Below are 26,136 nucleotides of genomic sequence, written 5' to 3'. Positions count from 1 at the left end.
GCGTCCGGAGGCAGAGCCCTGTACTGGAGACTGAAATAGTCTCCAGTACAGGGCTCCGCCTCCGGGCACCATCTTCCCGTAGCCCTGCTCTGCCTGTGCCTGCTGGAGGAGGACAATGCAGGCTGGAGCGGGGCTGCGGGGAATTAACTAGCGCAGCGTCTAGGAGACGCTGCAGCTAGTTCATTGTACGATGGCCAGAGTCCCGAGGCCGGGACGTCCCGCTGCTAAAAGCGGGACGTTTCCCGGGACCTCATGCAGCCTGGGACAGCGCCCCTGAAGGCGGGACGCGTCCCGGGTAAAGCGGGACGTATGGTCACCGTAAACAATAATGTCAGAAACACCTGATCTGCTGCATGCTTGTTCAGGGGCTATGGTTAAACGTATTAGAGGCAGAGGGTTAGCAGGATAGCCAGGCAACTAGTATTGCTTAAAAAGAACCTGAGCTGAAATTAAAAAAGTCAAAATAACCATACACAGGTCATACTTACCTCCTATGTAATGTACTCCTCACTCTCTTTCTCCTCTCCTGCGTCCCATTTGTCCACTGTGATCTATGGAATTCTCCGTCCTCTATTTTAAAAAATGGCCATTACCCCATAACAGCTTCCTGGTCAGCCAGAGCCGGGACAAGGTCCTCCAGCACCCAATGCTGAGACACCAAAGTGCGCCCCTCCATCCCTCCCACCCTAGCCGTCACACACTGATTGCTATTAGACCAAGAGGCGCCACATTGCCCACAACCTCCCCAACACCTTAATATCTAGTTATCTGGCTTGCAGTCACTGCCATGTATCCCCTTTTCTTATTTCTTTCTGCTTCATACACAATTAGGAATGACAGGTGAATGAATTCTGCGCCCCCTCCTACACCTCTCCAGCCTATGCCTCGGCCCTGTGGTCAGCACACTGTTAAACTGTAATATTGCCCACTTGAGCCATAGGGAAACGTGGACATTACCTTGCACATTCAGTTGTAACTGACAGCTGCTGAACTATAACTGACAGCAACTGGTATATTTCAGTTCTGACAAAATATTGTCAGAACTGGAAGGAATCACTTTAAGAAGAAAACGGTGAGCTTCTGAGAGGAACTGACGGTGAGGTAAGTATGTAATATTCATTTGCAGCTACGTCATGTGTTTATTTTAAATAATTTTACTCGCTTCAGGTTCCCTTTAAAGGGAAATAAATATGGCAGCCTCCATACCCCCTCACTTCAATTGTCTTTTATTAACATTGCATACACTAGATTCTGTGTAATCCTGCACACGCATGTGTTTTTGAGGTTTTTTTAAATCTTAAGCCGATCATTGTGATGTCTTTTTTTGTTGTAGCAATAAAGTTTTCAATTGGAAAAAAAAGGTCAATTTCAATCATTGATTATATAAATAATAATGAAAATGATGTCTGCCAATCACTTGTGCTGGGAATGTCAGCAAACAATGTTGGTATTTGTAAGGATTCGTTCACACTGTGCTTTGCTGTCAGTTGTGACATACTGCACATAGCGTGAGATCCGCATGGTAATATGTAAGTCCACACACAGTACAGCTGTGCATTTCCACAAGTTGTGATGTAACATGGCCAGGAACGTTTTATCACACAATGCATGCAATTTCCCATCCAGTTCTATTGTGTTGTGCCCGCCAAAGTCTGCACCATAACGGCCTATTTGAACAACGCCCGAATCGGGCTAAATCTGCAGCGTTTCCCTGCATGTGAGCTGCATGGGGAAATGCTGCCTATCCCTGTAATGGCTTGACGTCCAGATAGCACTGCGGTGCGATTTTAGACGGCTTGCTGCAGATTTATGCAGCACGCAGCTGAATCCCTGTAGCTGTGCATGGCACCACTTAGCGATTCGGGCTGCGACTACACAGCAGAGCGGGAGCCATGGCCGAATCAGAAATGGCCGCAGGTTCCTAGTGGAAATGGGCCTTAACACAATAAGATGCCCATGCTGTGTGTAGTGCGAAAGAACCCTAAAGAAGCAGTTACCAGCCATTAGCTAAGCTTTTTATACTGCTATTTATACTTTTTTTTAAAAAAATACTTTTTATATACCGGTAGCTATGTAGCCAGAGTCTCGATAATTTATAAAGGAAGGGAGAGTATTTGAGTGGTTCCTGTTACATTTTCTATCACTGATTACTGAAATGTCACGTGTTTTGTGGGATTTTTGTGTTTTGCAGATACCCGTGCTGTTGTCTCTTCCATCCGGCTTTTGGAGACGGACACTCTCATCACAGATCAGCTTTGTGCCTCCCAACACACCTGTGGGTGAGTTGTGCTCTGCAGAGCCGGATTAAGGCTAAATGGGGCCCTAAGCAAAGTAACTGATTTGGGCCCCCCCATCATGTCGTAATAGAATCAGAAGATGCAGCTGCACAGCAACATGCCGCACACACCGGGGCAGCCGAGCTACTGGTTGCTATGGGCAACAGCCCGCTTTCCTCTGTGGGTGCACAATGCAGGGAATAGCAGTGGCAAAATGCAGAGTGAGAGATGAATGGCTGGGACATTTGCACTCAGGGGCTGGGGCACCCCTGTGAAGAGGGCGCCAGATATCACAGCAGCAGCACTTTCCCCCTGCATCTCCAGCCTGGCAATAGCAGAAAGCTCTGGACACCGCCAAACCGGAAGCCGTTCCCCAGACAGAATTACATAACCACCCCCACCACCGAACAACCGATTTCCTCCCAAACTAGACAGCGACCATGCAGCCTCCATCTTAGTGAATACGATAGTCCAGCAGAGAAGGCAGCCGCAGCGGGGGAGAATGACAGCACCAGATGACTTACATTCACCTATTAAGATCCAAGCAATAGAGATCCCGTCATCCGGAGCCCATCTGTCTCCTCTAGAGTTCTGTCGCTCTGTTACTACTACTATTACTACTTACTACTTCCTGTCTGATCTGAGAATCAGAAAGTTCAGAGCGAGTGGCTGTACTGTAGAAGAGACAGATGGGTTTCAGATGATGGGATCTCTGTCGCTTGGATCATGGATAGGTGAGTGAGCGTTTGCCATCTGCTGCTATCATTCTTGCTGCAGCTGTGGTTCTCTGTGGGAAGGGAGAGAGGAGTGGGCAGTGGCAGAGCGCACAGTAGCAGGAGCTGGCTCTGAAGACAATTAGCAGCGCATGGCATCATTTGACAAGACAAATAACATTTATATCGCGTCTTTCTCTTGGCGTACTCAAAGCACTAGAGCTGCAGCCACTAGGACGTGCCCTATAGGCAGTAGCAGTGTTAGAGAGACTTGCCTAAGGTCTCCTACTGAATAGGTGCTGGCTTACTGAACAGGCAGAGCCGAGATTCGAACCCTAGTCTCCTGTGTCAGAGGCAGAGCCCTTAAAGGGACTCCGAGCAGTGCCTGTGGGTATACCTTTAAGCATACCCACAACTAATTAATTACATCCTCACACCTACCAGCATGATGTTTGTAATTATATCCCCCTGGGTTCCTTATATTTCATGCATTGTGCTGAATCGAGCTGCCGACTTTGGAGAAAAGTCGTCCTGTGTAATACAATGTAACTATGGAAAGATGCATATCATTTTGAAGCTCTCTTTCTTGATAGATAAACTGCCACCCTACGCCTTTTAGTTTTTGCTATTTTCGAGATCGAAATTGCCATGGCCGCGATTTCGATTGTGAAAATAGCGAAAACTAAAAGGCTTAGGGCGGCTGTTTATATTTCATTGGAAAGAGGAGAAAGAGAGCTATAAAATGATATGCATCTTTCCATAGTTACTGCACTGCTCAGAGTCTCTTTAACCATTATGCCATCCAGCCACCGCTGACAGGATGGCGAGGGCTGGTTTATGTGCTGATGGGGCCCCTTTGACTCTGAATAGGGGCCCCAAGCGACTGCTTTTGTTGCCTGTTCGGTAAACCGGCCCTGGTGCTCTGGAGTACACTAGAGTGACACAGAAGCTCAGCTTTAGCCTATTTGTTTTTCAGTTTTTTATACATTAGCCTAAATTTCTTACTGCTTTCATTGTCCTCATTCTGGACAAAAATCTGCTCACTTCCTGCCCTTTTGACACCAAGCGCTTGAATCTGACCCAGTGGTGTCACAAGGGGAGGATGTGAGTGACGTTGACAGAAGCTGTACTTCTTCCTCATTCAAAAAAGTTTTGTTGAGTGCTGTCAGCCATGTCCTACCTTGGGAGGATGTGCAGAAAATTATCTCCAGCAACAAGAGAACAAATGGCCCTTTTCCACTTCCTGCAATCCGCTCCAAATAGCGGATTGCGGCCTTTTCTCCGATCGCAACAGCACCGTGATTTACATGTAAATCGCAGTGCTCATTTTCCATTAGCGAGTTTTGTTGTTTCTTACATTGCAATTGTCTGCCTGCACAATTTTTGGTGCGATTACACTCCGTTTGCGACGGTTCACGGTGCAATTGTGGCGAATAGAAAATGTAGACCTATTTGACCTTTGGCTGTCTATTCTGGGCAGACACTTGATGTCGATACTGGGGGTGGCCTTAGCAGCACCTCTATGTATCTTAAAAAAGAATTATTTCAGTGTGAGGCACAAAACACATTAAATAAAACAATAATGCAAAAAACACACTACTGCATTATGTTGAAGTCATAGTTTAGCTAACTTGCTTATGCAATAAATTATTTTTGTCTGTCTTTACAGTGCAGGAAATTATACATTTTCACTCCCTCTCAGCAAGCACAGCCCACTGACCGGCAAAATGACACTGGAGTTTAAGTGAGTGCCTATATAGTTCCGTTCCACATTTGTTCTCTACTGTTGTATCTATGAGACACTTATCTGTTCTGCTTGTTGCCATTTAGTGCCACTTCCCCTGTGTCTGTGAATCTATGTGAATCGTCACTAGGGGAGAAGTGCCAGATGCCTGTAACCAAACCATCTTCAGAATATCAGGACTGCTCCCAGGTGTGTATGTAAGAGAACACTGATGGGCCTAGCAAGAAATTGGCCAGTGACTCCATCTTTCGGGGCCAGATTTATCAAAGCATTACCAACATTTTTCCTTCTTAAACAGTTCTTACCAGCAGGAGGAACTGTTCTGCACGATATTAAAAAAAACGTCATGAATCCTACTTAATTGCGGCAGTTTAGCGTGAATTTCTAGAAGTACACTACAGTTAAGAAAAGTGCAAATCCATCCATACACTGCCGCAGATTAAGAAGTGCTTAAAGGGACTCCGAGCTCAGACTAAAAATAAAATTTGAACTTACCCGGGGCTTTCTCCATCCCAGCCCTGGTCGGGACGTCCCACGCCGGCCTCCTGGCTCTTCTCCCGGCGGCTGTCCGCATAGCGCGTACAGGCCGGTCCCCCGGGCGACGCTGGCTAGTGTCGGGCCTTCTCCTTCCTTATACGTCACGAATGACGTCACACGCCGGCCGCCGCGCGTCATGACAGCGGCCGGCTGACAGCACGGCGCATGTGCGATTAAACTGCGCATGCGCCGTGCTGTCACGCCGGCCGCCGTCATGACGCGCGGCGGTCGGCGTGTGACGTCATTCGTGACGTATAAGGAAGAAGGCCCGACACTAGCCAGTGTCGCCCGGGGGACCGGCCTGTACGCGCTATGCGGACAGCCGCCGGGAGAAGCCAGGAGGCCGGCGTGGGACGTCCCGACCAGGGCTGGGATGGAGAAAGCCCCGGGTAAGTTCAAATTTTATTTTTAGTCTGAGCTCGGAGTCACTTTAAAGTGTATCCAAGATAAACTTTTACTCATTGCATAATTGTGTTCCTTTCATTTACTCTAGTTTATAGGGCATTCGTCAAGCCAAATACTTTTGTTTTAATACTCGAATTCCCTATAAACTAAACAAGCCTCGCCCACAGCTTTTTAGAGTGCCTTGGCACTGTAGCAAGGGCTTATGGGAGCTTAGTATGGGCAGGAGGAGGTTACTAGCCAGAGATTTCAGAGGCAGAGGAGAGGGGACTGAATTTGTCACATTACACACAAGCAAGCTGATAGCATCTCCAGCCCTCAGCCTGTGACAAATAGAACATGGCTGCCCTCATTGTATCACAGGAATAAATAATCATAAACTATTGAAGCTGTTTAGTTAGTTTTTAATCTCGGATCCGGTTTAATAGCACTTCTACAGTGCAGTGCAGGCTAGGCATGATTTGGGAAGTGCTCCCCCCTCCATCCCCCTGGCTGCCAGGTGTCCTGTGAAGCTGTCCTGTGCTTAACCCTTCCAGTGCTGGGTATTGATTCTCTCTTTTAGCTTATATATTTATTTACATTACATCGTCAGTTAACTTCAAATAATCTACTTTAACCACTTAAATACAAGCAGGCATATTAAAACGTCTTGGTGGTCCTTGGAGGTGAAAAAACCCAAAATATAGATCACTTCATTGTGATTAGCAGTGATTAAGCTATTGGCAAATGAAAGGGATGAGCAATGAAAGGTGAAAATCGCTCATGTCTGTTAGAGTAAAAACCCCTTTGGAGTTAAGTGGTTAAAGGATACCAGAGCCCAATAGAAGATGAGAAATGGTGGGAGCAGACATATATGGTGAGCTGTCCTGATGCATACCGCTCCCTCCGTTCTCCTTTCTGCCCCCTCGGGTACCTGTAATTGCCCTGTGGCCCCCGTCTTCTGGTTGTCCTATATTAACATTACAGTTCCACACAACTGTTTCCATTATTAAACAAGCTGCTGTTTATAATTATTCCACACTACACATTTCTCTCCTATGGAGAGGGAAGGCTCTTGGTCCTATCAAGCCTTCGCTGTCCCCTCTGTGTTCTCGTTTTCCCACTGTCCCGTTAAGTCACGCCACCTCCAGGAGTACTCGTGTTCCCAAGTGCTGCCGACACCTTGTGAGGGTCCTCGAAGGGATGTTCGACAGGTGGGTCAAATACATGTAACAGAGTGACAGTGCTGGAATGAGGGGACAGGGAAGGCTCAATAGGATCCAGAACCTTCCTTCTTCATAAGTATCAGCCTTTTTTTTTCCTTGCAGATTTACTTTAGAGGTCATATATTATTATATCATGTTCAAATAACATTATAAAAAGGTCCCTCTAGAAAGGGAGTAATCCTTATTACAACAGATGCAGCCATTAAAGCATATGATACTGAAGGTAAAAGCAACTGCTTATGTAGACTTTTACAGTGATTACAATGCTGCAGTTATGCAATATATGATGCAAACAAAGGGCAGAATAGCCTTAGGTAACATTGCTTTTATTCTGCATTAGAGATACCTAGTTGTATGTGTGTGGCCTTTGCCTGCAGTTAGTCTCCCCTTGTGTAGTAACTTGGTGCAGTGGCAGCCCCTATGTAGCTGTAGAGGTTAAAGCGGATCCGAGATGAAAAACTATCTATAACAAGTAACTTTTCTATATATCTTATCCAAAGTGTAGATAGTTTACACAGCAACTCTAGCTGCAAACAGCTTCAACAGTTTATGATAATTTATTCCTGTGATACGACAGCAGCCATTTTTGTTTGTCACGTGACACACAGGCAAGCTGATAGCATCTCCAGCCCTCAGCCTGTGACAAATTCAGTATCCTCTCCTCCTCCCATCTGCATCTCTGGTTAGTAACCTCCTCCTGCCCAGACTGAGCTCCCATAAGCCCTTGCTACAGTGCCAAGGCACTCTGAAAAAGCTGTGTGCAAGGCTTGTTTAGTTTTATAGGGAATTAAGAGAGTTAAAACAAAAACAAAACAAAAAAGTATTTGGCTTGAGGAATGCCCTATAAACTATATGTATGGAATACAATTATGCAATGAGTAAAAGTTTATCTCGGATCCACTTTAAAAAATAATAATAATAACTGGAAGAAGATGGTGTATACAGTTAGCTTGTATCCAAGTAGTCGCTGCTTTGTTGCTTGATTGTTGAAAACTCCCAATTTACCTCTACGCCTCCCTGCTGCTCATTGAATAGCAGATGGTTGGTGCCTGAGGCACAGTGATTTATCCTATAGAAGTTATTGGGAAAAAAGAAGACACTGCATACTAACCCCCTGTGTGACTTTACCCTCATGTCTCCCCAGGTCTCAGGCACTTGTGCCACACCAGCCCCATCATCATACCACTTGTGGTCACTCCAGCTGTATCCATCCCAGGACTTTTCATTCCACCTGCGGGTGTCTCCACCGGTAAGCCATTCACCTCTTAGGGTGCATACACGCATGAAATTTTGATTGGCTAATCACTGACCAATTTTACCACCTCCATCTAGTATAAGAGCTTACCTTCACAATGTGTTCATAGTATTCAAAATCTGTTGGCCCTTATGCTACATGGAAGTGATAAAATTGGTCGGCAACTGGCCAATCAAAATTGCATCTTTACATCAATCAGCAACCAACAAGCTCATTTTCTGCAATTTTTCCGGGTGGGGGGCACTCAGGCACAGGGTCATATGACTGACGTGTGTTGCAACAGGGCGGGACATAACATTGCAAAAACACAGTCCAGGTGTGAAACCGGCCTAAGTAGATTATTTTTTTTTTACAGCTGTTAGTGCCCTAATGAGAATAAGGAACATATACAAACCTGGTGTAGGTGCTTCCCCAGAAATGTATTTACAGGCCTAGATTCTTAACCCCTACAGTGAGGAAAAGAAAAAAGTGTCCTGTTAACCTATATTGATTAAAAAAAAAATGCCCCTGAATCCTAAGGGCCTTTTTACACTTAATCAGTTGCTCTGTTATAACTGAAAGAAAACTGATTTTCAAAGTAATGCCCATGTTTTCCTATGGCACCTTTCACACCTAATGCGGTTTAACTGAAATCTTTTTCACAATGCACTGCTATGGAAAAACGTGTACTAACACATACTAACTGATTATGTGTGAATGGGCTCTAAAGGCTCTGAATCCTAAAGAGGCTTCCCTCATCATCCCTGTTCCTGCGTGAAAGAATGCCAAAAAGGGCTTGATGGCACGCAGGTTACTGCTCGGGTTCCTGAACCATAAAAAGCCTGTGACGTGCCTTGCACCGCCACACTAGCAGCTGAATAGTCAAGCCTAATCGGGTCTGCGCCTGCCCAGTAGAGCAGACCAATTGGGCTCGACTATTTCCACCTGATGCTGAGCAGTAAGACGATAGTGTGCCTTCATGAGACACATCACTGGCTTGTTATTATTCTGGAGAGTTCAGGGGCTTCAGAGCAGAAGGTGTGTGTGTGTGTGTGTGTGTGTGTGTGTGTGTGTGTGCGTGTGCGTGTGCGTGTGCGTGTGCGTGTGTGTGTGTGTGTGTGTGTGTGGGTGTAGGATCCAGAGGCTTCCTCCTCCTGAGGTAAGTATCCCCTAGGGGCACTTTTTTCCTTACAGGTTTACTTTAACTTTATTCTTTACAAAAGCAGTCCCTAGAGAGGATCCATACAAAGATGTCAGTCAGCTTCCTGCACGCCATTTTGACACCTGGACTGAGCAATTTACGTTCAGTGGGGGAAATTTATCAACGCATTACCGACAGTTTTATCTTCTTAATCTGTTCTAACCAGCAGGGAGAACAGTTCTGCATGATAAGAACCTTCTTAAAGAGAACCCGAGGTGTGTTTAAAGAATGTTATTTGCATACAGAGGCTGGATCTGCCTATACAGCCCAGCCTCTGTTGCTATCCCAAACCCCACTAAGGTCCCCCTGCACTCTGCAATCCCTCATAAATCACAGCCGTGCTGTGAGGCTGTGTTTACATCTGTAGTGTCAGTCTCAGCTGCTCCCCCGCCTCCTGCATAGCTCCGGTCCCTTCCCTCCAATCAGCAGGGAGGGAAGGGATGCAGGCGGGGACTGGAGTTCTGCAGGAGGCGGGGAGAGCCGCAGACTGACACTATAGAGATAAACACAGCCAGCTCTGACAAGCTGTTTGTCAGCAGAGTGGCTGTGATTTATGAGGGATTGCAGAGTGCAGGGGGACCTTAGGGGGGTTTAGGATAGCAACAGAGGCTGGGCTGTATAGGCAGATTCAGCCTCTGTATGCAGTTAATATTCTTCAAACCTACCTCGGGTTCTCTTTAAATCCTAGTAATCGTGGCAGTTTGCCGTGGATTTCTAGAGCTGCACTACAGTTAAGAGAAGTGCAAATCCATCCCTAAACTGGCGCAGATTAAAAAGTGCTTGAAAGCAGTTCTACAGATGTAGAACTGTTGGCTAGACATGATTGCAGAGTGCAGGCTATACATGATTTGTGATGTGCCCCTTCCACCTGCTGAATTCCTCCTCAGAGCCTGCTGCAGGTGTGTTTGTTACCTCAGCAAAAGCAATTTCCCTCACACACACTGCACTGTATGAGAGACCTTCCTAGCTACTCCTATCTTACAACAGTTTTAGATGGAATCTGCACTATCTAATGATTTCTTAAGATGCCTGAGACAGTTCTGCACGGATTTCTAAAAACCTACTAATATTTTATCTCAGACACTCTTGATAAATCTGGCCCACAATTTCCTAAAAAAAAAAAGTCTCATGAGCAGATGGACTAGTCAAAACCTGCCAGATTTTCACTAACTACCGTGATAGAGATAGAAGAAAAAAGTTATTAAAAGTGCATTTTGTTCTGGGAGAATTGCACATTCATATGTATGCATTTTAAATTTTACAATTTTTAACAATAGATGTCCTCCAAATGAGTTACATAATTTCTTGTTGAAAGAATACTGTAGATCCGAGAGGTAAAAAGCAGAAGCCCCGCATGCTGCTACCTCCTTGCCTTTTTGGGTACATGACACAGGCAGGTCCAGTTTAGCTTTTTGATGCATTCCAAGAGCACACAGGTGTGCAGCGACAGTCAGTATAATTAATGGTGGTCATTGCTGCCATAGCAACAAGTCATGTGATCTTAAAGGACAACAGAGGTGACATGATGAGATAGACATGTATATGTATAGTGCGTAGCACACAGATAACTATGCTGTGTTCCTTTTTTTCTTTCTCTGCCTGAAAGAGTAAAGAATCAGGTATGCAAGTGACAGTTTCTGCCTGGGTCGGGACCAAGTCAGATAATAGCATAACCCTTATTGGATAAGTAATTACAGCCATAACATACTTTTCTGACAGTAAATGGCTTACTGGAGCAGGAAAGAGATACAAAGGGTCAATAGATCATAGATTTGAGCTCTGGCATACTTCAATGAAGGTGCCATTGAGCAGAGACAATGTAACAACTTAAAAACTAGATTTAAATGTAAAATAAAACTGTGGGCTATCTAAAAATAATTTTTAAAGAGAAGGAAGATAGATAGAATTGTTTTTCTCATCTGTTTATTTCCACCTTGGATGTCCCCCAACCCTGCCCTCAAAGCCCACCAACAGTGCATGTTTTGTGGAAATCCCCAGAGATAGGTAATCAGCTCTGCTGAAAACCACTAATTACCTCACCTGTGCATGTTTGTGGTTTCCTGCAAAACATGTACTGTTGGTGGTCCTTAAGGACAGAGTTGAGGAACTCTGCTTTGAGACACTCTTCACTATTAGTATTAGTATATAGGCTAGCACATGTAGCATAAATAGGGGCAAATGCAATAATCCCAAACAATGTATCTTATATGGTATATTCCAATTAGTATCAGTATGTATTCCCATGAAGGTGTTCATCAGTATTTATGATTTCATCTTTTACAGGAGGCCTCAGGATGTTATGATATTACAGTGGATTCTTCGCAAGTTACAGACTATTATTTCAATTTTTACCGACTTTGCGACTGATGTGCTTACAGAACAGCTGGATAATCCACATATATATCCCTCCTTATAGTGGACACCGATGTGTCACTCACCTCATTTCCCCCAGACTGCAGGCAGCCACGGGGTCACCCCCACCCGTCACTGGATGTGCAACACTGGACCAAACCAAGCAGCACTGGAACCTTTTGGGACCAACTGGAAAATAGAGTATTCACACTGGAGACACAGGGAACTCCACCCCAAGCAAGAAACATGGAATCTCCCTAGTCCAATAGAGGGGGGAAAGAATTGCTGACAATGGGTGCAGCATCTCCCCAGTTCACAATTTTTCCTATGTGTTTAATATTGTGATTCTGTTACAGCCTCCTCCTACTTACTCCTGACTCTTCCCCCTTCTTAATCAGTTACCAGGAGGGCAGCAACATCTCCCAGCTTCACTAAACACCCCTGCAAATCTGTCAGCAAGCCGTCTGAACTGCTAGAAGCTGCCGCTAAGCCAGGGGTTGGAGAAGCCAGCTCACGTTACTGAAATATTTGAACTTATTTTGTGTGTGTGTTTTGTTGCATTTTATGTCATTTGTTTTCTTTGTCTTGTGTTTTGTATTTAATTCTCTAACCAGAAAAGTGCACTTAATCTTAACGTGGCAGTAAGGACCAAAATCTTGCCCTGTAGGGGCAGCCAAAAAGTGCCTGGAAGCAAGCTGGGGCACTCCAAAGACTCTGTGAGCGCTCAGTGTGCCCCAGCCGTGCAAAAGAAAAAAAAAAATGTTTCTTTAAGGACCAAAATACTGGACTGCTTAAAACTCCTCAGAATTTCAGCTCTTAATGTTAAAATCTTGTAAATATGGTTTTTCCTACAGTAATTAAGTTACACTAATCGCTTTGCAGAACTTTAACCCTTTCATTACCTAGCTAAGACGCAAAGTACTGAAAGGGTTAAAAAAACCTGCTTTTATCCTGAACCCATGAGCTCTTAAGAATTTAATTTTTTTTTTAAATTTCTGATTTTGTATTTATATTTCCTTGCTACAAACTGCACTGCTGTCCCCTCCCTCTTACCCTGTTATCTGGGTCTGATGAATCCTGTCTGCATATGAATACCCACAATATAAATATATAAGTAATCCTTTGTACTTAGACTGGTGTTGTGCATCCATACAGAAAAGAGTTTGGGTGGAATAATACACATTACACAGCATTTGTAACAACAGAGTTTTATTGTGTCTGATGAGCGGATCACTGTGAAAAACAATCTCCATGGCAGATCTGACAGTGCAATGCCACCAACGGCCGATACTGGTCCCCAAACACACAGCGTAAAAAACAAACAAAATATCACCCTCCAGCAGAGACCTGAAAGGAGACAAAACAAATAGGTTAGTATGCTAATACACGTGGACAGACATACCGCAGTGGTTACCAACCTTTTCCAGGTTGTGACAAATCACGCTAAACGCCATATACTGTATGTATGATAGAAAAATACATACAGTAAGGTACAATAAGGTTTGGACGATAAGGACAATATGCTGCTACGAGTACAATAAGGGGGATACAGGGACAATATGCTGCTGCCACCTAGTGCAGAGATGCTTCTCTGTGTTTTCACAGATCAAAATGTCTGTGAAAGGAAGTCACACCCTTTATATGTAAAAGGGCATGATTTTCCTTAACTCACCACTCCATAGCCACCCCTTCGCAGTATTCCCACTCTGCTCTGCTGTTAGTTAAAGCAGGGCTAAAAAAAAATAAAAATGGCCACTGAGGTCCAAAAATGCATACTACAGTTGGAGCAGAAGGAGGCAGCAGAGAAGAGTAGGACAGAGTGAGCAGTGACACATACCCGAGGCTACCACCGACACATAAGTGTGTCATGCACATAGGTTGAAAACTAGTGACATACTGGGTTTGCAAGGAGACAACGCTCTACCTCCCCTACATAAGTCATCTTTGCTCTTAAAGTTTAAGAGCATTCTGAAATAGAAGTAATTTTTAAGAGCAAAGATGACTTGCCACATCCCCGCAGCCGTACAAGGTCTTTATTCTGTCCTCCCCCGCCCCACTCAGTGAAAGAAGCCAGAGGGGCGGGGAGAGATGGCGAACAGCGGTGATTGAGTGCACTTGAGGCAGAGCTGCAGCACAAAGCTCTGCCTCTCCCGGGCAGCAAAATCTGCTACTTAATTTACTGGAGGAGGCAGAGCTTTGTGCTGTAGCTCTGCCTCCTCTAGGATATTCTGCTACGGAGATTGGGGGGGGGGGGGGGGGGGGATAAAGACCTCGTACAGCCACGGGGATGCGGCAAATCATCTTTGCTCTTAAAGTGGACCCAAATTAAAAATACAAGATTTCAGAAATAAAATCTATTTTCTAAAATATAATACTAAATAGCAGCCTTTTTTCAGCTGCATGATGACAAATATAAAATATTTTACATTTATTGGAGAAACCCCTCCCTTCCTTTCAAATTGCCGGGAAAAAATCCGGCAAACTGGTGAAGTAGGTGGTGTCCGGCAATGGAGGAATTGCTAATGGCTGCCCCCAGTATAATCCTAGTTATGAAAAGAGAAGGGTGAAAAGCATGCACTGAAATGCTCATAGGCTTGAAGGAGTGTTTATTTATCTTTGTATGTGTCAGAGTGGTGCAACTAAATATTTTTAATTAAAATAAAATGTTTGGTTTGGGTCCGCTTTAAGGCTGAAGAGCATTCTAAAATAAAAAGGTAATTTTTTTAAGGCTTCAGACTATCTTTAATGGAAGTGCTGGATAGTGGTGATCATTAGGGATGATCAATGAGATGCAAATATTTCATAGTTCCTGTAGGATTATGCAAATGTGTATGCAATTATATGGAGCTTGAAAATGGACTAATTAATTTATACCTTGATGGTACCGGATTGGTCCAGCTTATACCTTGATGGTACCGGATTGGTCCATTTTCAAGCTGCATATATTTGCATAAAAATGATTATGCATGAACTATGAAATATATGCACCTCAGTGATCATCCCTAGTGAGCATATGGAGTAGCTACGAGTACATAGCTGCTCAGAATTGAAATTGAATTTAGATTGTCTGCCTACAGCCGAGGGGGGTTAACTTACCCAATGTGTCCACCTTAGACGATGCGCCCCATTCGTGTCCCACGTCACTTCCATTCTTCCTTCTTTCAGGTTGATGACTGAAGCATGGGAGTGATGTGGAACACAACTTAGGACGCATTGTCTAAGTTAACCCCCCTTCGGCCGTGGGCAGCCCAATCTAATTTAAAATTTCGATTCCGGGTAACTACATACATACACTGAGGTACTGCTTGGCAATGGACTCTACCTAATCTTTATAAAATCAGCCTATGGCCGTGCTAAAGCTGTGGGTTCAACTTGGAAAAAAACAACTGCAGCTATACCCAGATTTAATAAGTCAATCATGGAAGCCAAGCTACAACTATTTTAACCCAAGTAGTTTGTGACAACTTCATTCAAATGTGCCACACATGCCAATTGATGTATACTGGAAAATTTGAGAGGAGATGGTGGTGATGGGGTCATAAATCTCACATGCATGTATTTGTAAGGATCACTAGAACAGGTGTATAACCCCATCCACTGATGTCTGTGGCCAGCTTCTGGCTGTGAGTTCATATGTGGTCTACCAAATTCCTGCAGGAACCACAAAAGCTTCTCAATTCCTTATAAAGCATACAAAACCTCCTTTAGAATCTCAACATTCTCTAGGGTTACAACCTGGAGATAAATTTAATTTGGATATCAACGCACTACACTGTTTGCAGAGTTATTTAGAAATAACTGGAAAAGTCTTGATTACATATTTTTTCACCAAGATCTCTGGGGCAACAAAGCCTACAAAAGTCACATAATTAGATGAGTAAAAGCCACCTGTGTACAATTAAAGTTTCAACCAGGGCTGTGGAGTCGGTCCAAAAATCCACCGACTCCGACTCCTCAGTTTAGGATTCCACCGACTCCGACTCCTCTAATTTGCATATTACAATTTTGTTGATTAAAAGTATGTAACATGAAATTCGTCTCTTAACTGCCAACGCTTAGGAATTTTACAAGACAATTGAAGTGAGAAGGATATGTAGACTACTATATTTATTCCCTTTAGACTAAAACTAGTCCTTGGTAAGAGTACTTGTAAAAGGTACAAACCGGAACAAAGAACATCTATCAGGCCCTAGGCAATGTAAGTGTGGGTACATGTAATAATGATGTGCAGGTACTATGCAGGGGAATGAGGAGATTGTAAACAGACAACACCTCTGTGTTCAATGTGCACAGCATTCTCATTGGATTCCCTGCAGCTCTGTGGGGAGTGCATATGTAGAGTATAGTACTACTGTGTAACAAAGTAAACCTGAGACAGATGAAATTAAAGTTTTATACATACCTGGGGCTTCCTCCAGCCACCTTCAGGATAATCAGTCCCTCGTTGTCCTCCTCCACCACCTGGATCTTCTGCTATGAGTCCAGGTACTTGAGCCAGTCGGGCGTAGTGCGCATGCACACACTCCGCCGCCAGGAGCATACTACACATGTGCAGCACTATTGCGCAGGTGCAGAATGTTCCTGGCTGTGGGAGCGGCATGCGGCCGGACAGCGCTGACTGGCTGAATTACCAGGACACATAGCAGAAGATCCGGGTGGTGGAGGACAGCGAGGGACTGATTAGCCTGAAGGGGGCTGGAGGAAGCCACAGGTATGTATAAAACTTTTCATCCGTCTCAGTTACCCTTTAATTTGTAGTCACCAAACCAAATTTTAACAACATATCAAATTATTTGATTTCATCAGCAAAGGAAGTGCATACATTTGCATAAATCAGCATCAATGCAGAATTATTTCCATCTCATTGACCATCTCTATTAGTGACACAGCTACACATCAGGCTTTATTCTTACAGCATAGATGTTATTTAGTATATATAAGAGATTCCTGTGTACACATCATATATACAGTCACAATCAGATATGTATATCTGACCTTAAAAATACGGGGACTGCTTTATTGAAGCAGCACAAGTAACTAATTTTGATTGGTTTATTTCATTTTTGTGGACTAAGCACAGCTATTACTGTATATATACTCTATATATACATTATTTTTAATGACTATTATCTGAGAAATAGAACATTTTATCATATTTTCTATTTTAATTACAGTTACAAATTCATTAGGAGTCGGAGCATTTTTTCCCGACTCCGACTCCAGGCACCCAAAATTGCCCGACTCCACAGCCCTGGTTTCAACTGATCTTAAAATAAATACACCTGTGCCTGGAAAGTCCCAGAGGATGGGAGCATTAAAACAGAAAATGTGTGAAGAGCAGGGGAAGCCACAGTCACAGCTGGCTAATATACAGTGGTGTGAAAAACTATTTGCCCCCTTCCTGATTTCTTATTCTTTTGCATGTTTGTCACACTTAAATGTTTCTGCTCATCAAAAACCATTAACTATTAGTCAAAGATAACATAATTGAACATAAAATGCAGTTTTAAAGAGACACTGAAGCGAAAAAAAAAATTATGATATTATTTGTATGTGTAGTACAGCTAAGAAATAAAACATTAAGATCAGATACATCAGTCTAATTGTTTCCAGTACAGGAAGAGTTAAGAAACTCCAGTTGTTATCTCTATGCAAACAAGCCATTAACTCTCCGACTAAGTTTAGTCGTGGAGAGGGCTGTTATCTGATTTTTATTATCTCAAACTGTTTTCTTTTTCTCTGCTAGAGGAGAGGTCATTAGTGCACAGACTGCTCTGAAAGACTCATTTTGAATGCTGAATGTTGTGTAATCTGCACATATTATAGAATGATGCAATGTTAGAAAAAACACTATATACCTGAAAATAAAAATATGAGAATATTTTCTTTGCTGCTAATCTAGTAATTATTCATAGTACACAACCAATTCACTATATCATATTTTTTTTTCGCTTCAGTGTCTCTTTAAATGATGGTTTTTATTATTTAGTGAGAAAAAAAAAACCTCAAAACCTACATGGAGCTGTGTGAAAAAGAAATTGCCCCCTGAACCTAATAACTGGTTGGGCCACCCTTAGCAGCAATAACTGCAATCAAGCGTTTGCGATAACTTACAACGAGTCTTTTACAGCTTTCTGGATGAATTTTGGCCCACTCATCTTTGCAGAATTGTTGTAATTCAGCTTTATTTGAGGGTTTTCTAGCATGAACCGCCTTTTTAAGGTCATGCCACAACATCTCAATAGGATTCAGGTCAGGACTTTGACTAGGCCACTCCAAAGTCTTCATTTTGTTTTTCTTCAGCCATTCAGAGGTGGATTTGCTGGTGTGTTTTGGGCCATTGTCCTGCTGCAGCACCCAAGATCGCTTCAGCTTGAGTTGACGAACAGATGGCCGGACATTTTCCTTCAGGATTTTTTGGTAGACAGTAGAATTCATGGTTCCATTTATCTCAGCAAGCCTTCTAGGTCCTGAAGCAACAAAACAACCCCAGACCATCACACTACCACCACCATATTTTACTGTCGGTATGATGTTCTTTTGCTGAAATGCTGTGTTACTGCTACGCTAGATGTAACGGGACACGCACCTTCCAAAAAGTTCAACTTTTGTCTCGTCGGTCCACAAGGTATTTCCTCAAAAGTCTTGGCAATCATTGAGATGTTTTTTTAGCAAAATTGAGATGAGCCTTAATGTTCTTTTTGCTTAAAAGTGGTTTGCGCCTTGGATATCTACCATGCAGGACATTTTTTGCCCAGTCTCTTTCTTGCGGTGGAGTCGTGAACACTGACCGTAATTGAGGCAAGTGAGGCCTGCAGTTCTTTAGATAAGGGGGAGAGATGAGGTGGAGCCAGCACTGCAATTAGGGTGATTTATTGAATGGATAAAAACAGATGCACAGTCGGATGCAAAGCGGGAAGGTGGGCGCCAGGTCTATATCCCCCTGCGGACGACAGTTTCGCGCAATGAGCGCTTGTTCACCGCAATGGGGAAGAGTATGACTACTCTTCCCCATTGCGGTGAACAACCGCTCGTTGCGCTTCAATAAATCACCCTAATTGCAGTGCTGGCTCCACCTCATCTCTCCCTCTTACATAAATTGCCTGCTGCCATACAGCCTGTGCACGCTATTAAAAGGGGATTACACTGCCACGGTCTTATGCTGAATAGAGTCCAGTCCAGTCCCTTGCTGTCATCTTGAGTGTGCTGAAGCTTCATCTCCTCTACCTCCCCACTGCAGTTCTTTAGATGTTGTCCTGGGGTCTTTTGTGGCCTCTCGGATGAGTTTTCTCTGCGCTCTTGAGGTAATATTGGTCGGCCGGCCTCTCCTGGGAAGGTTCATCACTGTTCCATGTTTTTGCCATTTGTGGGTAATGGCTCTCACTGTGGTTCGCTGGAGTCCCAAAGCTTTAGAAATGGCTTTATAACCTTTATCAGACTGATAGATCTCAATTACAGTACTTTTGTTCTCATTTGTTCCTGAATTTCTTGGGATCTTGGCATGATGTCTAGCTTTTGAGGTGCTTTTGGTCTACTTCTCTGTGTCAGATAGCTCCTATTTAAGTGATTTCTTGATAGAAACAGGTGCGGCAGTAATCAGGCCTGGGGGTGACTACAGAAATTGAACTCAGGTGTGATAAACCACAGTTAAGTTATTTTTTTTAACAAGGGGGGCAATCACTTTTTCACACAGGGCCATGTAGATTTGGAGTTTTTTTTTCTCACTAAATAATAAAAACCATCATTTAAAACTGCATTTTGTGTTCAATTATGTTATCTTTGACTAATAGTTAACGGTTTTTGATGAGCAGAAACATTTAAGTGTGACAAACATGCAAAAGAATAAGAAATCAGGAAGGGGGCAAATAGTTTTTCACACCACTGTAAATAAGATGCCCAACACTAAAGCCCTGTACACACATACGCGTATTTGATTACTTGGGCAAGAGTTTATGCTGTAGAGACGTGGCCTCTGTTGCTATGGAGGGTGGGATGAGGAGAAAAGTGTGCTTGAGGCCTGGGACCCACTAGCAGTGGGGACCGGAGCTATGCAGGAGGCAGAGGGAGCAGCAGACTGACAGTACAGAGATAAACACAGCCCGCTGCGACACGCTGCATGTCGACAGCACAGCTGTGATTTATGGGGGATAGCAGAGCCCACGCGGGGCTAAGGGGGATTGGGATAGCAACAGAGGCTGGGCTGTATAGGCAGACCCAGCCTCTGTGTGCAGCTAGCATTTCAGAACCCCACCTCGGGTTCTCTTTAATCCTCCTCTGGGGAATCATTAAATTCAATGCTACAATTTAAAAAAAAAAAAAAAAAAAAAAAAAAAGTGTACAGCAAAAAAGTATACACCACTATTCATCCACCAATTCAGTGACCTAATAAGAAGGCATTAAGGTGGCCACTAATGATCCAATCATTTTCATCCAATCCATTTCTATGTGATATAAGGGGCAGTCTATATTATCCATTCAATATAATTCACTCAGTTTACTCTTCTACTATACAGGATCTTCTCAAAAAATTAGCATATTGTGATAAAGTTCATTATTTTCTGTAATGTACTGATAAACATTAGACTTTCATATATTTTAGATTCAAATACACACAACTGAAGTAGTTCAAGCCTTTTATTGTTTTAATATTGATGATTTTGGCATACAGCTCATGAAAACCAAAATTTCCTATCTCAAAAAATTAGCATACTTCATCCGACCAATAAAAGAAAAGTGTTTTTAAAACAAAAAAGTCAACCTTCAAATAATTATGTTCAGTTATGCACTCAATACTTGGTCGGTAATCCTTTTGCAGAAATGACTGCTTCAATGCGGCGTGGCATGGAGGCAATCAGCCTGTGGCACTGCTCATGTGTTATGGAGGCCCAGGATGCTTCGATAGCGGCCTTAAGCTCATCCAGAGTGTTGGGTCTTGCGTCAACTTTTTCTTCACAATATCCCACAGATTCTCTATGGGTTTCAGGTCAGAAGAGTTGGCAGGCCAATTGAGCACAGTAATACCATGGTCAGTTAACCACTTACTAGTGGTTTTGGCATTGTGAGTAGGTGCCAGTTCGTGCTGAAAAATGAAATCTTCATCTCCAAAATGCTTTTAAGCAGATGGAAGCATGAACCCACTTTTGAACCAGAAACAGCGGCAGAAGCACCTGACCTGGGCTACAGAGAAGCAGCACTGGACTGTTGCTCAGTGGTCCAAAGTACTTTTTTCGGATGAAAGCAACTTTTACATGTCATTCGGAAATCAAGGTGCCAGAGTCTGGAGGAAGACTGGGGAGAGGGAAATGCCAAAATGCCTGAAGTCCAGTGTCAAGTACCCACAGTCAGTGATGGTCTGGTGTACCATGTCAGCTGCTGGTGTTGGTCCACTGTGTTTTATCAAGGGCAGGGTCAATGCAGCCAGCTATCAGGAGATTTTGGAGCACTTCATGCTTCCATCTGCTGAAAAGCTTTATGGAGATGAAGATTTCATTTTTTCAGCACGACCTGGCACCTGTTCACAGTGCCAAAACCACTGGTAAATGGTTTACTGGCCATGGTATTACTGTGCTCAATTGGCCTGCCAACTCTCCTGACCTGAACCCCATAGAGAATCTGTGGGATATTGTGAAGAAAAAGTTGAGAGACGCAAGACCCAACACTCTGGATGAGCTTAAGGCCGCTATCGAAGCATCCTGGGCCTCCATAACACTTGAGCAGTGCCACAGGCTGATTACCTCCATGCCACGCCGCATTGAAGCAGTCATTTCTGCAAAAGGAATACCGACCAGGTATTGAGTGCATAACTGAACATAATTATTTGAAGGTTGACTTTTTTTGTTTTAAAAACACTTTTCTTTTATTGGTCGGATGAAATATGCTAATTTTTTGAGATAGGAAATTTTGGTTTTCATGAGCTGTATGCCAAAATCATCAATATTAAAACAATAAAAGGCTTGAACTACTTCAGTTGTGTGTATTTGAATCTAAAATATATGAAAGTCTAATGTTTATTAGTACATTACAGAAAATAATGAACTTTATCACAATATGCTAATTTTTTTAGAAGATCCTGTATAGCTTTGGTAAGGATGAAAAAGATTGAATCATCAGTGCCCACCATTAGTAAAACAAGTAAGAACAGGTGACTGCAGAAGCTGCAGAGATCCACAGATGAGATATGCTATGGCATGACTATGATCAGAAAGCAGGAGCATATGGATGGGTGTAGCAAAATAGCCTACTGCTGGAAAAAAAACACCTACAGGAGTTTACTAAGCTGCAATAAAAACAACCTGACTATTTTAACCCACTCTGTCCCTATTTCGGGCATTGCCTCATTTCCTATTTAGAATTTTTTAAAGTACACCTAAAGTGAGAGAGCAGAAAGGGCTGGGAGCAGATGGCCAAGTAGATCAGCTCTACGCTTACAAATAAGTGATAGAGATCTTATCAAAGACCTAAATGCGCGACTGATTGGTAAGCATCATCAAAATGGGTCTTTCTGAAATAAGGATCTAAGCAATCATAAAGAATCGAGGGAGGTCACAACTGTCCACAGCTTGCAAACAATCTGTTATCTCCTCATGCATACCCTAGCTGTCTGCATTCCTATGACATAGTGAGTTTGTGGCAGGCAGCAAGACTATTGTCATGAGCGTGATGCCTTAAAACAGAGACCCCACAAAATATCTCTGGTTATGAGCATGTTTTAGACTAATCGATTTCATGTGTCACTCCAGTTGTTCTGATGCGGTAAAACGGACAAAAAGAATGACCGTTTCCACAATACTGGGAACTGAGCCTAAATTAGCAGAAATGAACTTAAAGGGAAACTCTGACAAAGAATTGAACTTTATCCCAATCAGTAGCGGATACCCCCTTTTACATTAGAAATCTATTCCTTTTCACAAACAGATCATCAAGGGGCGCTGTATGAATGATACTGTGGTGAAACCCCTCCCACAAGAAACTGAGGACTCCTGGCAGTTTCCTGTCTGTGAAACTTGTTGCATTGTGGGAAATAGCTGTTTACAGCTGTTTCCAACTGCCAAAAAAGCATGCAGCAGCTGCATCACCAGCCAACGGTAAAAATGTCACCAGGTATTTAATTTCAGAGTGTAAATCAGGGATTTAAAATATTTTACAATGGGCAAACACTGACTAAATAATTTAAACATAATTATTGTAAAAATGAAGCACTTTTTTTATTACATTATTTTTACTGGAGTTCTTCTTTAAAGTGAACCTCCGGACTAAAAATCTACTCAGCAGAAATGAAAAGGCTTGGCGTTTAACAGTTTCACAGCATTAGAACTTTGTTTTTCTTACCAAAGCATCATTTTTAGCTGTATTTTTAGCTAAGCTCCACCCATCAAAAAACTGCCCGGGCTTTTTTTCCCTGATGCTGTGCAAAGCATAATGGGATTTCCTGTTATTCACGTTGCCTAGCAACTGGGAGGTGTGATCAGCACACAGGACAGTTGGAACTGTGTCTCATGCTCCCTGTCACCTCCTTTTAAACCAAAACGATGGCTGCCCTCATGAAATCAAACATTTGCCTGTTCCTTTAAAACAGGGTGGGTAAGAGATTATATTACCTATCTATTTTAATTAACATAACTAATGTAACTTAATGACAGTATGTTTGTTTAGGCTGAAGTTCCTCTAACATTAAGTAATCTGGACGGTTTGAACACGGGTTTAACATAAGTTTCACTTTAATTTTATTCCCTGTTACTTTATACTATCTGCAGTTTATTTAAAAGTCTGTTTCCCTTATGTATTCTGTATCCAGTATAAAAAGAAATATCAGCCAGGAAATAATGAGGCTAATGAGCATGTAAATATATTACACATGCCTGATGGGCCAATAGGCAATCAATACATTATCATTATAATGACCACCAAGCAATGCTATAAATACAACTCTGTATTTCATACAGCATTTCTTACCTGAAGGGTCACACATAGATTCCAACCCATAACAGAAGAAATAAGACTCCAAATCCCATGAACAGCGAGGCTACCAGCGAGATGAGCAGCTCTTTGTACACGTCCCTTGTGTATTTTGTGGATGTCACCTCATACCTGTAAGTGTTCATTAAGGAAAACAAATCCGGAGAAAAACAAACCAAATACTACAGCACATACAGGTTCAGCAAGAAAATAGGAAAACATTAGGCACACTGGGTCCAGTGCTCTTCAATGTATTTATTAATGACCTAGTGGATGCAGTAGTGAGCAATGTTGCTATTTTTGCAGATGATACAAAATTGTGCAGAATCATCAACTCTCAGGAAGATAGTGTCATATTGCAACAGGATTTGGATAGGATGGCTATATGGGCACATACATGGCAGATGAAATTCAATGTTGAAAAATGTAAAGTCATGCATTTTGGTCGTACCAATGGTCTAGCACCATACAAAATAAATGGGAGACAGTTGGGGACATCAAACTTGGAGAAGGACTTAGGAGTACTCATCGACAACAAGTTAAATAATCGTACTCAATGCCAAGCCGCTGCAGCTAAAGTTAACAAAATTTTGGGATGCATTAAAAGGGAAATAAAAACTCGAGATGCGAGCATAATATTGCCCCTGTTTAACTCTCTAGTAAGGCCACATCTGGAATATGGAATTCAGTTCTGGGCACCACATTACAAAAAAGATATTGCAGTTTTAGAGCAGGTGCAGAGACGAGCAACAAAATTGATACGTGGGATGGAAGGTCTCACTTACCAAGAAAGGTTAGATAAACTGGGTTTATTTAGTCTAGAGAAAAAAAGACGCCTTAGAGGAGATCTAATTAACATGTATAAATACATCAGATGGCAATATGATAGCTTGGCGGATGAGCTTTTTGTCCCTAGGCCTTCTCAAAGGACTAGAGGACATGATCTGCGCATGGAGGAAAAACGTTTTAGCCACTTATTTAGGAAAGGGTTCTTTACAGTAAGAGTGATTAAGATGTGGAATGCATTGCCACAGGAAGTTGTTATGGCAAACTCTATACCTGCATTTAAAGGGGGCTTAGATGCTTTCCTTGGGTTGAATGACATCCATGGCTACAATTACTAGGTAAGGCCTAATGATGTTGATCCAGGGATTTTATCTGATTGCCATCTGGAGTCGGGAAAGAATTTTTCCCTTTTGGGGCTAATTGGACCATGCCTTGTAAGGGTTTTTTCGCCTTCCTCTGGATCAACAGGGATATGTGAGGGAGCAGGCTGGAGTTGTACTTTGTACTGGTTGAACTCGATGGACGTATGTCTTTTTTTCAACCAAAATAACTATGTAACTATGTAACAACATTATGTACAGTATTCTTATTACATATGTATTTATCAATGACATATTTTGCAATGCATTACACAGTACATAGTCAAGTCACAGACTACCCTCAGAGGAGCAAACAAAGGAATCACCTCCACAGTCATTGTCTAATGTTCCTACCATATTATTATATATTTATATAGTACTGGCATCTTCTGCAGCACTTTACAGCGTACATAGTCATGTCACTGACTGTCCTAAGAGGAACACACATTTTAACCCCTACCATAGTCACACGGTCATCTTCTGCAGCACTTAATGTACATAGTTATTTCACTAACTGCCCCTCAGAGGGGCTCATAATCTAGTCCCTACCTCAGTCATAGTCTAATGTCCTCCCAGTCTATAAAGGCAATTCACTTATCAGTATATTTTAGTAATGTGAGAGGAAACCTGCAAGTGCCGGGATGAAATCCATGAAAATTTGGAGCACATACAAACAGAATTGTGCCTGGGACTCCAGCACTGCAAGACAAGAGTGCTAATCACAACACCCTACACTGCCTTATCTTATACGGAGTACTGTATATATTTGTACCCTTATCCAGTTTTGATTGGCCAATTTTACCACTTCCAATTAGTATGAAGCCAATGAAAATTGGATGCGTGTACACACCTTCAGAATTCTCATTGGGTAACAATGCACCTGTTCACTGATGTACTATAAAATTAAGTTTTCTTCCGAATAGTGTGAACTGAAACATAACTGTGCTCAGCAGTTTAGAGCCAGTACCCCACGCTGGAGAAATCAGAACTTAAAACTCTGGTATTACTACAAAGACGTGCAAAGATGGCTAGAGTGACAGCAGAGAAGCTGTCACCAGTTAGAATGCTTGTTTTCATTCATAGATTAAACTTGACTGCTTACTCTGGGCAACACTACTCTTCATTGCATCTCTCTTTTTAAATCAACACAAAATAACCTGTAAATTCAGGCAAATATGCAGAAGAGGTGGTTTTGGGGCCACAGGCAGCAACAGTGGACAATGGAAATTCTGTATAGCTCTATAATGCATCAGACAGCTCAAAGCTTGCGGCGAGAAAATGACTGAGGAGATTTATGCTGGCCTGTACTCTGCCCACCAGTTTTCCTTCTTTTATTCACAGGTTTAACAAAATTTGAAAAAGTCCACTGAAA

General features: G+C 42.7%; 2 protein-coding genes across 6 annotated transcripts in view; one reads left to right on the top strand and one right to left on the bottom strand.

Annotated features, from left to right (window-relative positions):
* Positions 1-12,782, top strand: part of MYRF (myelin regulatory factor) — a 257,540-nt gene extending 244,758 nt beyond the window's left edge. For all 5 annotated transcript variants that reach the window (XM_068260423.1, XM_068260425.1, XM_068260424.1 and 2 more), the window contains 5 exons: positions 2,192-2,279; positions 4,659-4,733; positions 4,820-4,922; positions 8,022-8,126; positions 11,596-12,782. In XM_068260423.1, coding sequence (XP_068116524.1) covers positions 2,192-2,279; positions 4,659-4,733; positions 4,820-4,922; positions 8,022-8,126; positions 11,596-11,679 — 455 coding nt within the window. In that variant the 3' untranslated portion in view covers positions 11,680-12,782. The remainder of the gene's footprint in view (positions 1-2,191; positions 2,280-4,658; positions 4,734-4,819; positions 4,923-8,021; positions 8,127-11,595) is intronic.
* Positions 12,783-12,856: 74 nt separating this feature from the next.
* The window catches only part of TMEM258 (transmembrane protein 258), a 29,496-nt gene continuing 16,216 nt past the window's right edge, over positions 12,857-26,136 (bottom strand). Inside the window, exons 3-4 of the mRNA XM_068260431.1 lie at positions 23,617-23,751; positions 12,857-13,011 (exon numbers count right to left, since the gene is read on the bottom strand). Coding sequence (XP_068116532.1) covers positions 23,625-23,751 — 127 coding nt within the window. The 3' untranslated portion in view covers positions 12,857-13,011; positions 23,617-23,624. The remainder of the gene's footprint in view (positions 13,012-23,616; positions 23,752-26,136) is intronic.

Source organism: Hyperolius riggenbachi, chromosome 11 (assembly GCF_040937935.1).
Source record: "Hyperolius riggenbachi isolate aHypRig1 chromosome 11, aHypRig1.pri, whole genome shotgun sequence".
Taxonomy (NCBI): Eukaryota; Metazoa; Chordata; class Amphibia; order Anura; family Hyperoliidae; genus Hyperolius; species Hyperolius riggenbachi.
Note: the sequence above shows the minus strand (reverse complement) of the source record. Positions and strands in the feature narration are given on the sequence as shown.